This window comes from Microtus oregoni, unplaced genomic scaffold (assembly GCF_018167655.1).
Source record: "Microtus oregoni isolate MIOR12 unplaced genomic scaffold, Mior012 000013F_ref0000133, whole genome shotgun sequence".
Lineage (NCBI taxonomy): Eukaryota > Metazoa > Chordata > Mammalia > Rodentia > Cricetidae > Microtus > Microtus oregoni.
Genome location: NW_024543072.1, coordinates 36350381 through 36366390, shown reverse-complemented (window position 1 = coordinate 36366390; position 16010 = coordinate 36350381). Strand labels below are relative to the sequence as shown.

The window sequence follows — 16010 nt, the reverse complement described above, 5'->3', positions numbered from 1 at the left end:
TCCTCTAATATAACTCTGTTTTAGATCCCATTATCTGCCCTCCCTCTGTACCCCTTGCCCTCACATGAGACTTTTTAAGCAGTTAGAATTCAAACATTTTAAAGCTTTGAAGTCCTTCTTGCTCCAGAATAGACTATTATGTAAATGCCTAGAATTATCATCCACTTCTTACCAAAGTCATGATATAATAACTACCTCTCTGAATTGAGATATTGAAACAATGTAAGAAGGAGAGGGTTTTATTCAGATGTTGGCAATAAAATCAGCACTATTAATGATGAGAAAGAAACATAAATTACCAGCTCGCTAAGAAAAGAATCCTTCTTTAAAAATATAAACGCAGTTCCTAACTCATAGATGGCCCTTTGATTTCCACAGCAGCCGAGGAAGCTATGAAAGTTACCCAGTGATTCACATCAAGAAGCAACGGTCCTAACAACAGCCAAAAGGTTTATTAAATTTCATGTAAGATGTTCATGTCACTAAATTTTGTGGAATACCAATTTCCACTCTATTGTACTCATGAAAGCTTAACCTGGGAATGTCTGCATAAGATATCAAATTCAGACTTCACTGGAGATGGGAACAAACCTATCCAATCATTGAACACACATGTATACCAGTGTTTGTTTATCCCTTCCCAGGCCATACTCTGGTGCTTGAAACACAAATACAAACAAGGCATGGCTCTTAAATTCAAGAAACTCATGGCAATAAAACAGTCTGATTAACCCCTAAACACCAAGCTGTTGTACAGTGTGGCAGGTGAAGTTATAGAAGCTGTCCCAAGTAGAGGAGCACAGGCCGTCCAAGGGTAGGAAGCTGTCCCAGAAGACGTTTAGAGGAGAAATGGCGCCTGACCTGCAGCTGCCTTCGCAAGACATCAGGAAGAAAGGGGATGAAAGATTCCAAACCCCAAACTAAGCTGATAAACACTGTGTTCTGATGTGAGATTCCCCTCTGTATGCTATGAATATGTTTTATTACCATTGGTTAATAAAGAAGCTGCATTGGTCTGTGGCAGGGAAGAATGTAGAAGGTGGGGAACCCAAGCAGAGATAGAGGAGGAAAGAAGGCAGAGTCAAGGAGACGCCATGTAGCTGCCAAAGGAGAAAGACTCCAGAACCTCACTGGCAAGCCACAGCCTTGTGGCAATGCATAGATTAATAGAAACGAGTTAATTTAAGATGTAAGAGCTGGTTAGAAATATGCCCGGGCCATTGAATAAACAGTGTTGTAATTAATATAGTTTCTGTGTTATTATTTGGGTCTGGACAGCCTGGAAAAGAACACACAGTCTCTGTTTACCATGTTCTAAAAGAAAGTTTGGGCTGGGTCAGAAATGCCACCTCAATTTGCACAGCACTGGCCTAGCACACATAAGGCTCTGGGTTTAACCCCTAGCACCACACAAACTAGGCATGGTGGCACATACCTATAATCCTAGCATTGGGGAGGTAAGGCAAAAGGATGGGAGAGTTCAAGGTAATCCTCAGTTACAAGTGAAGATAAGGCCAGCACGGGGTCCATTAGATCCTTTCTCAAGGAAAAAAAGTAAACTAACTAGAAACAAAGAGTTAACTATACATACTATCTGTCCAGGAATCAATTTGCAGTGGTTCTCAACCTATAGATCACCATCCCTTTGGGGGTCAGACGGCCCTTTCACCGGGGTCACATATCAGATATCCTGAACGTCAGATATTTACATTACCATTCATAACAGTGGCAAAACTACAGATATGAAGAAGCAATGAAATAATTTTATGGTTGGGGGTTCACCACAACATGAGACTGTATTAAAGGATCACATTAGGAAGGTTGAGTATCACTGAGTTAGAGCATCCTTTGGAAAATTACTGATTCCTGGTTCAAAATATCAATGTATGATTCATTACATAGTCTACCATCAGCCACACTTTAAAGAAGTAAACATCAACTATGCTGTATACTGGCCAAGGTCATACAATAAATCAAAAAAAATCATGTTTTTATATTCATTTGCTGGTTAAGGGGAAAAAATCTGCCTCTTCAGAAACATGCTTATGCAGAAGCATAGTTCCTTACAAATAAATCTTTTTAGAGGACAGGGATGCTTTTGCCAAACATAAGCATAGTTAGGAACACAAGGGCAAGTACACGATAAATACAGTCTTTATAATGCAAAGCACTGCAACAAAATACTGCAGAGTCTGGTTATTATTTCAACACGTCTGCTACTTGATAACGAAATAGCTGCCCAGTCACATTCATGCAAGGTGCTAGGTACAGGAGACTGGCAATATTTTTCCACCTTCAGATTAAAAAGCACGAGTTCTTACTACATAATCATGTCTTAAATGAAGGACATAGTATCAATCACTGCCATTAGAACTCAGAGCTCAACACCAATTCCACTAAGGAGTCAACAAGCATAAAGTTGGCCAGTTCACATCAGAAATAAATGTAACCTTAGCAAAATGTGTATGAAAGCACACACACATACACACACGGGGTGGGGGGAGATTCCCCAATGTCTCTGTGGCACCCAGAGCATAGGAATAAAAGTGGCCCAGCTCATTCTCCTTCCTCCATTCCACTTCTGGGAAAAACAGAGAAAGCACAGCAGTATCTGCACATGACTGAGCTACAAACTCACAGCAGTTAGGTAGAAGGACACATAACATTTTAATGGCTTTACAGGGATATGATTGATATAGAACAAAGTGCACATATTTAAAGTGCACAGCTTAACAAGTACATACATGTGCACCCCATCACCATAGCCAAGATGGAAAAACACACTCAGCACCCCCCCACACTTCCCCATACTCTCTTCCTCCAGAATGTCTCTCCACTCTCCCCTCAACCAGAGATGTGCTTCTTGACACTATGGCAGCTCCATTTTTGCATCCTGACCAATATCTTTAAATAAATTACATAATTAAGGAAGTCACATGATGGTACTTTTCGCTGAACTCTTGAATGTCTGAATAATAGGAAGTAGAATCGTTTTGCAATTCTGTTGTAGCTTACAAATCTTGACCTTAGTACTTCCTCTACCTGGGTTTTGTTTCAACCACAAGTGTTATTGGGGGCTTTGGTCGGACTACCACTCTGGAATCTGGCTCCTTCAGGAAATGCCTGTTTGAGGAGCTATGCCAACAGGGCCCTGGTGACAGGCTGGAGCTGTTTTCCTTGGCAACACTTCTTTCGACGACTGTCTTATCAGTGAAGAGTTGCTTTCCTTTTGGTCTTTGACATGATCAGACCCGTCAGAAGCCTGTTCATAGGGAGCTCATCTACACAGAGTGGGCATTGTCACCTTAGCGTTGCCCGTTGATCTGTCATCTCCTCTTTCCATCCTTCTGCACCCAGAATACTAAATAAGTGTGTGTGCACGCATGTGTGTGTGCATGTGCGTGTGCATGTACGTGTGCATGTGAGTGCGCATGTTTGTGTCCATGTGTGTGATGGTTACATTTTGGCTTTCACCCCAGCTTACTCCTCCAGCACCTTAGTGTTAACTTCTACTTTCCTTATCCATTATAAATTAGTTCCTTGTTTAAAAATTTAATGGGATGGCTTAATCTGTCAGATCTTGCACAATTTGGCAATGAGTCTTTTGTATGTGTGTCACAGACTAGTACTTTTCAAAGTGTTTTCAAATGTGTTGTTCTGCTGCTCTAAAATGTGTGTTTGTCTCATCACCTGTCAAACAGACCTAATCGCTTCTGTTCACAGCAGGCCGAGTGCTCTAAGGATCAGAAATAATTCATAAAGCACTCTGAACAGAGGAGAGATGGAATTACCTTGAGGTGCCAACCTCGGATAGAGGAGAGCTACAATCACCTGGGTGGCATGATTTAAAGAGCATAAAAAAGTCTCTGCAAATTAAGAACCAACACCAATCAAAAACAACAAAAACATGAAACTGCCTCCTTCCCCATGAGGAGCTCCACTGGAAGAGATTAATCTCGGTACCTGGCCAAGGAAGGCCTCTCATCTTGTTCTACTGAAACACAAAGGCCTTTAGACAATCTGGGCTACCTGCTTCTGAGTGTGAAGCCACTTATCAGATGCCCTTGGGAAGGCTTTCAAGGTAGAAGATAAAAAAGCCAGGCACCTGCGAGACAGGCAGAGGCTGAGTAAAGAACGGTAGCAGAAATGTCTGGTCGGGATCAGAGGAAAAAAATCTATTTTGCTCAACGAATTCATGATCTTATTTTGCAGACACCTTGATATTCTTTATAAGTACTAAGGGAACTATTGTTATTCATATTCCTAAAATTATTACTGATAAGTGTTTGAGTCTAAAGTCAAATCAAGTGTTAATATTTGCTGTGCAGTACTGAATTTTTCTCAGCCTGTCATGAAGAGATGTTAAAAATTTTAAACTATGCAAAAGGATCTAATCCAAATTGACTTAGAAATCTTGATGAATTATGTGTGTCCCCTTTTTTAACGTATATAGACACAAAATCTGCCAGAGGAAATTAACCAATAGCAGACGTTGTGCATGAATGCCTGAACACATACACACATATAGAGATACACACAGATATACATAGATATTTACACACAGGTACAGGTACACACACCACACAGAGACACACAGAGAGAAAGAGAAAGACAGAAACATGCAAAAATACTCATAGGCATATACACATACTGAGACACAGAGAAAGACTTACACAAAGAGACACATACAGAGAGAGACATAGACACATACAGAGAGAGACATAGACATATACAGAGAGAAAGAGATAAATGTAAGTAAGGTACATACATAGACACAGAAATACAGTCCTGTTGTTTAAAACTCAAACCCAACTTCCAGAACTAAAATAATTTGAGTTTTAATCAATAGAAATAGAGAAGACCAGAGATGCAACAGGAGGATTTAAAGCCTCCATCCAACACCAATGGAAATGCTAACAGGGAAGGGAAAAATCTACCAGGGCTCCAACCCTAGACAAAGACCCACAGACATCTAAAGAATGCAGAAAGTGTGAGAAATAGCCTTCCTCAGGAAAGATTGGTTATCCAATACCAAGTGGTCAACCCTGAAATCATATACATACAATTACTAGTTTATGGACTAAGCAGGTTGCGTTTATGAATTAGGAATATATATATTGGTAGAGGGAAATGATGAGATTATATTTTATTTTCAAAAATAAAAATGTATTTTAAGATAATAAAAAATAAATCCTTTGTTCATGTGTAAACCCTGTTCTTAGGAACCACAAACCCTATGGCCAAGCTACCATCAGAGTAACAGCTCTCTTTCCCTGTTCCTGTATTACTCTTTGTGTGTATGTGTGTGTGTGTGTGTGTGTGTGTGTGTGTGTGTGTTGAGAGAGTCTCATTATACAGTCCAAACTCACAGCAATCCTCCTGCCTCAGACTCCTGAGTACCGTGATTACATGCATAAGCCACTTTACCTGGCTTCTTGTCTTGCTTCCAAAAGCTGTCATTGCCTGTCACCTCACCGCTGCCACCAACTGAATCAGATACATGATAACCGTCCACCAAACTTCCTAACAAGGACATTTTTACACACGCTTCTCACAAGCTCTGAGCGACTTTCTCATCCTGCCAGGAGCACAGGGAGGGATGCTGATCAGCCAGCACCCGTTCAGTCCAGCTCCCAGACCACAGATGGCTCTTGTGAAGTCTACAGGGATCCTCACTTGCTTCCTCAACTACCACAACAACTGCTTTCCTGGCTGTTTAAAGGTACTTAAGATCATTTAATTTTTCATTTAAAATTATGGCTCTAAACCACATATTTATTTGATGTGTTTATAGTTTTAAACAAGTACTCTTGTGGTGTTCTCAGTTGCCGTTTCCTCTAACTACCCAGCTTTGACTCCAGTTAGGAAAGTTGAAAGCAAGGTACATATTTCAGGACTAAAAGTAGCCTCCTAAGAAGATGCACTGGTGAGCATTCACCCTTCTCACTGCCTCTGTTATTACTGTTAGAAGGCCAATATTAGATGGCCTTCCCAACAGGCAAACTCTGGTAAAGTAAGCAGCCATTCTGCTGAGTTCTCAGGACTGACCTGACAAACATTGAACTGGGAGGTAGCCATGCCCGTGAACTAGTGAAGATGGATTTTTAAATTTTCTTGGCTTGATGACTACAAATCCAAGTCCATCCTCAGTTCAAAGGCCCTCCTACCTCATCTCTTTGCCACTTAAAAATGCCTGGGCTCCCGGGTAGCTCAGAAGCGTCAGGATTGTTTTGTGTGAGGGGGGAGATGGCTAAGTGAGTAAAATGCTTGTGTGGAGAGATGGCAGAAGGAAAGCAAAGAAGAGCCGGAAATAGCTCAAAAACTTTAGTGATGTTAACTGTTTGGTTATTGTTGCCACCACAACCAGAGCAATGCTGAAAATGATCCTGGAAACATTTTTAGGAGCTGAGATAGAAGACAAGCGATTTTCAATGTGGACATTAACAAATAGGGTTAAAGGTTAACGCAGCCTCATCTCTACTTCCAGCCATGAAAGAGTATCAGAAATAAGATTCGCCCTCTCATCCTAAAAGAAAAACAAACAGATTTATGAGAGAATTGTGTTCAAACAACAGACAACAGGAAAAGCAAGAGAGCAATTCCTGGAAGAAAGAAGCAAGATGGCAGCTTGAACTGTTCCAACGTATTCCAGAGAATGTCAGTCAATCTCCCAGCAAATGGAGAGAACCAACCAGATCTCAGTGATCCTTCAAAGAGGAAGACAACAAACTCTGAGTTCAGAGAAACCACCAGCAAATGAATGAATGCAGGAGAGAATGAAACTTACAACCAACATCTATTGCTATTATTTCTCCTTAGATTAATACCATTATTTTATAATTAAAGTGGTATTGTTTGTGTAAGCTTTTCATTTTGCTCATTTCCTTGCCCAAGGTTTGTTGTAGATCTCTTAACACCGCCATCTGAACAAATACAGCTCAGCAGAGGTCAGGCTGAACTTTACGCCTCCGCCTTAAGGTGGTGGCTTCAGACACTGCTTGCTTGGTTTTGCTCTATCTTAAATGTGTAATCTGTCTTTCTAGACTTTGGATGTTGGAACAGCATTTCAAACATCCTACCTGGAGGGAATCAAACACCATAATAAACAGCCACGCCAACTTCGATAGAAGCCCTCTGCTTCTATGTGTATCATGTAAAACTTCTTATCCTGCCTCAATTCAAACATATTAATAATATGAATATCTCTGAAAACAAATATGCAAATAACTCATCCCCTCCAATAAAAGAAAAACAAAATGAAAACTACAAAAACTGTGTTTATGTATGCAGGCTTCTCTTTGGCCACAGAAACTCGGCTTTATTATATGCATACTTACTAGTCACTATTCCTGGAGATAATTAGAAAAACACGCAACACTGGCATAGAAATAGGAAATGTGTGTGGATTAGCGAGGGATTCATTCAGCTGAATCATTTTCCTTCCTAATTAGCATGATAGCAAAACAAAGACTGCATCAAGTGTTGCTTCTCTGAACAAGGATATCGGTGTCACGCTCTTGGTCTCTGCTATTGAAGAGCGGACACCCTAGGAGGATGAGACACAGATACACCACTCTACAATAGGCCAAGATCAATCCTGTGACAGACAGCCAAGTACAAGGTCAGGACAGCACACAGAAGAGAAGGGCTGGCATTCCCTGTAGGACAATGCTCCAGGCTACATCACTAAATAGCCACCTCCCTTATTCTTGCTCATTTTACTGTTTTTGAACACCTGTCTTCCTTGGTCAAATAACTTCCTAATGTTATCCCCATAGTTTTTACCTTTTCTTACTGTCTTATCCAGAAAGTATTTAGGGATGTGCTAACCACTGAAGGCATTCACCTTAGTGTCCCAAAGATGAACTAAACACCCAAATTACTCAAGATAAACTCATTCAATATCCATTTGTGAATACTTAGCCATTCTCAATTTAAACATATTCTCTCCTGTTGAACTCTATAGTAGTTGTTATAGGGACTATGTCTGACACATAGCTCTGCACCACCCAGGAAATAGGTTTCAGATGAGTAAAAGAAATCCATAAACATTTACCACACTTGTTAATCCATTTTCCTCTATGAATGTCTGTCTTTCTTGCATGTCATGCAGAGAACCTGAATTAAGTTCCCAGCACCTACATCAGTTAGCTAATAACTGCATTTAACTCTAGGTTTGGTGGCACCCAACACCTCTGAACTCTGCAGGTACCCACACAAGAACACATGCCCATACAGGGATATAAGTATATATGCATAATTTAAAATAAATCATTAAAATAATACTAAGCAATTTAGGTGAAATTTCAAGATTATATCTTTGTTTTTACTTTTTATTTTATGTATATGTGTTATGCCCCTCTCTCTGTGTGTCTCTGTCTCTCTCTCTTTCTCGTGTGTGTGTGTGTGTGTGTGTGTGTGTGTGTGTGTGTGTACACCAGGTCTGGCACCTGTGGTGGTCAGAACAAAAGATCTCCTGAAACTGGAGTTACAGATAGTTTTGAGCCACTGGGTAGGTGCTGAGATCCAAACCAAGGTTTTCTGCAAAAGCAGGAAGTGCTGTTAACCACTCAACAATTTTTCCAACCCAATATTATATACCCTTGTGAATCAAAACAAACCCATGTTCTAGCTAACTATATTTATGCTTATTTAGGAGTCTACACTAACACCTAATAGATGGCCCCCTTAAAGTCTAACACAGATATTGATAGACATGCACAGAGCAAAATCAAGACATTAAAATAGTATAATAATTAAAAGCTAGTATATGAGATACATTTTATTATGAGGAGTTGAATATACAGTATGCATAACAAGAAAAAAGCATTTTCATAAAGAAGGAGGAGGTCAAAGGAAATAGATCAAATGGAAATTGCAGTTGGCATGCATTAGATTGAAGACCCTCCCCGGGCCTGAGTCTCAGATTGCTTTTGACACATCTTACAAAGAAATGGTTCTTCCTAAGTCCTTTATAAAAATACTTATAAAGTGCTAGAGAATCTCAAGTTCCTGCCATGCTTTCAGTGGCCTTCACTTAAAGCTCTAATCCTTCTGTCATGTTCTCCTTCAATGCCTCTGGTCTACAATGCTGCTGCCCCCATTTGCTTTCTTCTTTTTTTATTGATTTTTATTGAGCTATACATTTTTCTCTGATCCCCTTCCTGCCTCTCCTCTCCCCTCTTCCAAGGTCCCCAATTTACTCAGGAGACCTTGTCTTTTTTCTACTTCCCATGTAGATTAGATCTATGTATGTTTCTCTTATGGTCCTCATTGTTGTCTAGGTTCTCTGGGATTGTGATTTGTGGGCTGGTTTTCTTTGCTTTATATTTAAAATCCACTTATGAGTGACTACATGTGATAATTGTCTTTCTGGGTTACCTCACTCAAAATGATGTTTTCTCGCTCTATCCATTTGCCTGCAAAATTCAAGATGTCGTTATTTTTTTCTACTGTGTAGTACTCCATTGTATAAATGTACCACATTTTCCTTATCCATTCTTCAGTCAAGGGGCATTTAAGTTGTTCCCAGGTTCTGGCTATGACAAACAATGCTGCTATGAACATAGTTGAGCACATGACCTTGTGGCACGATTGAGCATCCTTTGGATATATACCCAAAAGTGGTATTACTGGGTCTTGAGGAAAGTTGTTTTCTGATTTTCTGAGAAATCACCACACTGACATCCAAAGGGGCTGTACCAGCTTGCACTCCCACCAGCAATGCAGGAGTGTTCCCTTTACCCCACAACCTCTCCTGCATGAGCTGTCATCAGTGTTTTTGATCTTGGCCATTCTAACAGGTGTAAGATGGAATCTCAGAGGTGTTTTGATTTGCATTTCTGTGATGAATAAGGATGTTGTACATTTCCTTAAGTGTCTTTCAGCCATTTTAGATTCCTCTGTTGAGGGTTCTCTGTTTAGGTCTGTACTCCATTTTTTGGCTTTCTTTTTTTTTAACTACTGCAGCAGCACTGGGGTCTTCACTCTGTTTCCTGCTGCCCTTTACATTCACTGCACCTCCACACCCACTGGCCCCAGTGTTTTCATTCACTGCACCTCCACACCCATTGGCCCCAGTGTTTTCATTCACTGCACCTCCACACCCACTGGCCCCAGTGTTGAAGTAGCAATGAAAATAATTTTATGGTTGGGGGTCACCAAAGTATAAGGAACTGTATTAAAGGGGTCACAGTATTTATGAAAGTTAAGAACCATTGCCTTAGCTTTCCTTTTTTACAGGTATTGTTGGCAGAGGGGTTTTCATGTGTCTGTTAGGCTAAGAAAGAACGCCTTAATTCCTAGTTTATTACAAGTTTTCTGGATGAATGTATAATACCGAGCCTACTGAGATGATAGTGTGTGTTTTGTTAATTTTCTTAAGTATATCGACACAATGCATTATATTAATTGATTTTCAGAAGTTAAAAAAATAATCTCACATTTCTTGGGTAAAACAAGATGATTCTAGACAGGCAGAAGTTAGAACTCAGGGTTGCTAAAATGGTCTTGAAACTAAAGAAAAAACTAAAAGTGCCACTTTCTAAATTAAAAAATATATATATTACCATAGAGCAAAGGTATTTAAGACAACACGGTATTGGTACAAGAATAGAAATAGTGATCAATTGATTAGAATTGATAAATACACATAGCAACAATCAGTAAACTTTTGACAAGGATTTTAAGAACACATGAGGCACAAAGAATAGTCTTGTAGACAGATGATGCGCAGCCATTGGTTGTCTATGAGTAGAACCTGAAGTTGGATTATTACATAATATTCTAAGTTTAATTATATGCATGTATGAGTATGTACACGTAAGTATAATGTCCACAAAGGCCAGAAGAGATATTGAATCCTCTGGATTTAAAGGTACAGGTGGTTGGAGCCACATGATGAGGGTGCTGGAAACTAAACTCAGGTTCCCTGAAAGAGGAGGAAGTGCTCTTAACCACTGAGATAGCTCTCTAGTTCCTTAAGTGGTTGATTTTTATGGCAGAATAGTCACACATATAATATACACACATGCAGAAAGAGTATACACAAAAGGAGTGTTCATGATAATATGATAATATAAACTTACAGAGATGAATTACAATAAGCAAATATCTTCTTGGCCTAAGAAAATTATACTAAAAATCTATATGTATGTAAGACTTCATCTTCAATGCAATCAAAAGAATCAAAAGAACAATGGACAGGAAAACATTCTTGAGAGAAATGCAGATGGCTGCCCATACCAGAGCAGCTGTAGAAGTGGGTTTGTTGACACACCTAGTGCCCACGAATAAAAATGACAGTTGCCATGGGGTGTGCACGTCACACAGTAAACATATTTACTACTTAATTACCTGCTTTAGACGTGACAAGCTGAAGCACAAGAGGCCGTCGGGTCACGATGCCTGAGCCTCGAGGAAGAAAGTCCCTGAAAACAAACAAGAAATCATAGATGAAGGCATAATGGAATTTTAAATTGGGCTCTAGGGTAATTGTTTTCATCTCCAATCTTTCAATGTGTTCCTTCTTTGTCTCAAGAACACTAGTCCCATCAATGAAAGAGGTATTTGCGAAGTTCAAAGAGAAAACGTGTGTCAGCAGCTGATCTGTTATTGCATAATTTCCTCACTAAAAAACACCGCTCATTTACCTAGGTAGAATTAATAAAGGCTTGACTAAGTGTCTGCATGTTGCCTGTTCATTTTCACTTTCAGAGAAACTGCATTAATTTTAAAAATGGCCTGATGCTGAAATTAATCCCATATCTTCTGATAACTGCAAAACCAGTATTGGCTCTGGCTTCAATATCAATATTAGTGCCATAAAATGCTAGCCATAATGAAGAGGGTGAATTAAACTATATTTTCTAAATATCCTCAAATTTTCCACCAATAAAAATACCCACAAAATGTGGTCTCAAATGGAAGCAATTATTATGTCATAGAAAGTAACACTAGCGGGAGCTAGAAAGATGAGTCAGTGGTTAGGAGCTCTAACTGCTCTTCCAGAGGACCAGAGTTCAATTCCCAGCACATACAAGGCAGCTCACAACTGTCTGTCACTCCATTTGAATGGGACCCAACACTATGGCAAAACACCGATGCACATAAATTTAAAATAAACAAATAAGAAATTAACACTAGAAAAATATTGCGATTTAAGTTTTTCTTATTGTTCCTATTAAGTAGAAGATTCTTGGGAGAGATCATGTTGAAAATGACATGTTAACATAGAATGCACCACACTAATAAACTCCAGCAAAGAAAGCATTGCATTAAATTACATGGACAACATCACATGTATCATTATTGATTCTACTGTGTCAAGGAATTCATAAACACCAGCAACACAGCTTTTTGTCTGTGTTGGTGTTTTGTTCAATTGTTGTTATGTATTGGATATTGAACTTGGAGCACTCTTCCACTGGGGTGTGTGTGTGTGTGTGTGTGTGTGTGTATCTTCTTTTCACTTTTACTTTGAGACAGGGTCCCACTAAGTTGCTCAAACTGAACTTGAGCTCACTCTGTAGCCCAGACAGACAGGCCTTGATATTGCCATCCTCTGGCCTCAGACCTTGACCATATTATAGTTTTTAAGCATATTTAGAATGCCTCGTACCTGTAGGAGGAATGCCATAGAATTCTATTCAAAATAAACTGAGTCAATGACTCAGGCTTTCTCAAAAATGAAGTTTTAGGATCATCTAAAAGTTAGAACTCCAGATGCCCAGGCCCCAGTCTCAGTGATGCATACTCATAGTGCTCGTTGGGAAAGTCTAACTCCTGCAAGACCCTAATGCTCGCCGGGGTTTGCCCAACAACTCCACGGCCACACTGGCATACAGCAGACACAGAGGTTTCAGAAAGAATGTCAGCACAATGAATTTCAGTGCCACAATGACTTTCGAAATAGACAAAGGTCAAAGGAAGCATTCCAAAGCACAAACCATCAGAGACACTGATACTTTCAGTGGAGGGTCACAGAGACAACAATTAAACAAATTTCCTTTTATAACTGTTATTTTGCAAGTACTAAAATGTATTTTGAAATAGTCCATCAAAGCCGGGTGATGGTGGCGCACACCTTTAATCCCAGCACTCGGGAGGCAGAGGCAGGCGGATCTCTGTGAGTTCGAGACCAGCCTGGTCTACAAGAGCTAGTTCCAGGAAAGGCTCCAAAGCCACAGAGAAACCCTGTCTCGAAAAACAAAAAAAAAAAAACAAAAAAAAAAAGCAAAACGAAATAGTCCATCATAACGAACAATCCCTAAACTAAGATAATGACATTTTCCTTAACCCCAAGGGCTGAGAAGCATGTAGAAGTCATTATATGCTGTTGAAAGAGGAGAATGAGAAAGATGTTTGTGCTTGAACTTAAAAGATGTCACTTGAAATAAGTAGTAATTTTTATTCATAAAAAATACATTAGCTAAGCATAGTGATACATATCTTTAGCCAAGAAAGGTAAGGCAGGAGAGCCTTGAATTCAAGGCCAGCTAAGCTGCACAGTGAGACAGCCTCAGACAAAGAAACAAAAACACAGAACAAAGCATCTATGTTCTGTGCCTATAACCAAGAGGGAAGAAGTTCATTTGTAAGTCAAAATGAATGGAGGGAAAACAAAACACCAGAGTAGAATTCTAGCTGAGAAAAAAAAATCTGTTTCTGTGAATGAAGTTTTAAGCTTTAGAGATGGCATAGAGGAATGTAAGATCATAAATGCCTGAATACTGCCATTTAAAAACTGAAATTTTCTCTAATAAAAAGAGGAACAGAAGGAAAAAAAGGCAAATGAAACAAGGTATGTTGACTTGGCACCCTCACGCAGGAGCCTGTTTGTGCTCAGGTTCATGACTGGACATTCACAGGATATAGATTTACCAACTCCACTGGAAACATTTAACCTAAAGGAGAGAGCATGTAACACTCTCAACCAACAGTTTTCAGGCATCTGGCTGAAAGTAAGCTCACTCATACACTAATACTTTTCTCTTCCTCCTTTTTAGTCAATCAAGCCTGACGTGGCATAATGAGGAATGAGTGGATCCAGACATCCAGCCTGCTTCTCCGTCACAGCCTGCCTCTGATAAATACTCTCACCAACGATGAAGACATTGAGTAGAAGTGTCTGGCTACCCGGAATTCTCTCCTGTTTCACAGCCTATGATATATAATAAACCACTGGAGAGAAATCTCTCCCTAACAAAGAAGTGGGTGGTCAGTAGAGTACCCTGAAAATGTATCTCATCCGGATGCCGCAGCAAATTAGAACCTCATGCCCAGAACCTTCCTGTCGTGTGAGCTGAGGGCAGAGCAACTCAAAGGAGAGGCACAGAACTCTGATTTCAACGCCAGCGCCACCGTTGCACAGGCAAAATTCTCTCGAAATGTGTTCAGAAATTAAGACTACAAACCAGATCGTATGGCTTGAATGAAATGCAGCATATGATAGCCCGTGACAAACCAAACCGTAAAACTGTGCATCCATATTGCCATAATCATTGCTACATTATGGTCATAATGTGCTCCCCTTAATATTATAGTATTCTCCTGCAAAATGCCATAAATCCCTATTTGTAAAACGTTAACACTTTATGAATTGAACATGAGAGAAGGGGCCACAGACCCCATTTGAACTACCCTCTTGGTGCAGAGCAGCTGCAATGGTTTGGAACACTCGGTTTGTTATCCCTGCCTCCATCTGCACCAAGCCAGGCACTGATACAAACAATATTGAATAATTCATTAGTCATTGAGTGAAATCGTTCACTTGATTTTCATTTCTTCCATGTAATACACAGTTGGCTTTTTGTGTCTCATAAGCATGTCTTATGGGGAAATGAGTTCACTGCACTAAAGAAGGGGAGCTAATGGCTGTACCTCTAGCAGTACTTTTAATTTAATGCATGTATTTTCTTTATTATAGTCTAGTATAGACATTTGGAGAGATAAGAGGGACCAGAGATCCCATTTAACCACACACACCCATCAATCAAGTGCCTATCTATCCAGTCTTTGCATATGTTTATTCACAGTAAGTCCATGTTTTTCTTGCTTTCACTATTCCTAAGAAAAAGTAAAAATAAAAATTCCCATCATCCTATATAAGAAACAGAATTGTAGCATTTCTTACCAGGCTTTTCAGAAATTGAGTTGCCAAGAAATATTATTTTTTTCGCCAATAGGAAATGGTTGGGCTTTGGAAGCCCCAAAAAGAGAGCACAGCTGTTGTCTCTGGGATGGCTACCTCCAACAGAGAGAGATAAGTGACCATTAATCAGATGGTCTGTTCAAGAAATAAATGTCTAACGACTTTTTACAACTAAACATGGAGGTACAACTCAGACTCTCCTAGAAACTAATTCTTGTAGCTAATTCTATGATATGTAAACTTGGTCTTGAAGAACTACATACAAAGGACTAGACTGTTGCTATAGATACGCTCTGGACAGAGTGCAGATCAACACAAAGCAAATAGCATCTACTCTGCTTGCATGACAAAATTTCAGAGTGGAAACATGACATAGGAGGCACTCCACAGTTTAATTCTAAGGCCTTGGGAACCAGTGTAGAATAGACCATTAAGTAGCTGTAAATATTAAAGGTCAGAAGGAAACAGAAAAAGAAGTAGACCTCAGAAGTGTTCATATGGTTGTGTGTGCTTGTTTCCATGAAAGTAACAGAAACAGGGAGGGTGACTTTTAAATTATCAGATACACATTCCAGAAAGAAAAAGAGAGAGAGAGAGAGAGAGAGAGAGAGAGAGAGAGAGAGAGAGAGTGCTGAAACGGAGATGAATATAAGGAAAACAGACACTGGCCAGTCTCAGTCATTCAAGATGATAGTGAGAGTTGGGTCCAAGACACTAATGACAGAAAGGAAGAAAAACTAAATTTCAGAATTTAATGGCTGCTTTAATGTGGAATATAGGATTGTGGAAAAGTTATGATAAATATCACAGTGGTCTACCAATCAAGACATAATATTCAGGAAGAGAAAGTATTACCATG

At 39.6% G+C, this 16010-nt stretch overlaps 1 protein-coding gene across 7 annotated transcripts in view; it reads right to left on the bottom strand.

The window, feature by feature from the left end:
* Nucleotides 1–16010, bottom strand: part of Dnm3 (dynamin 3) — a 467024-nt gene that overhangs the window by 376322 nt on the left and 74692 nt on the right. For all 7 annotated transcript variants that reach the window (XM_041662394.1, XM_041662390.1, XM_041662391.1 and 4 more), the window contains exon 2: nucleotides 11356–11429. In XM_041662394.1, the coding sequence (XP_041518328.1) occupies nucleotides 11356–11429 (74 nt within the window). The remainder of the gene's footprint in view (nucleotides 1–11355; nucleotides 11430–16010) is intronic.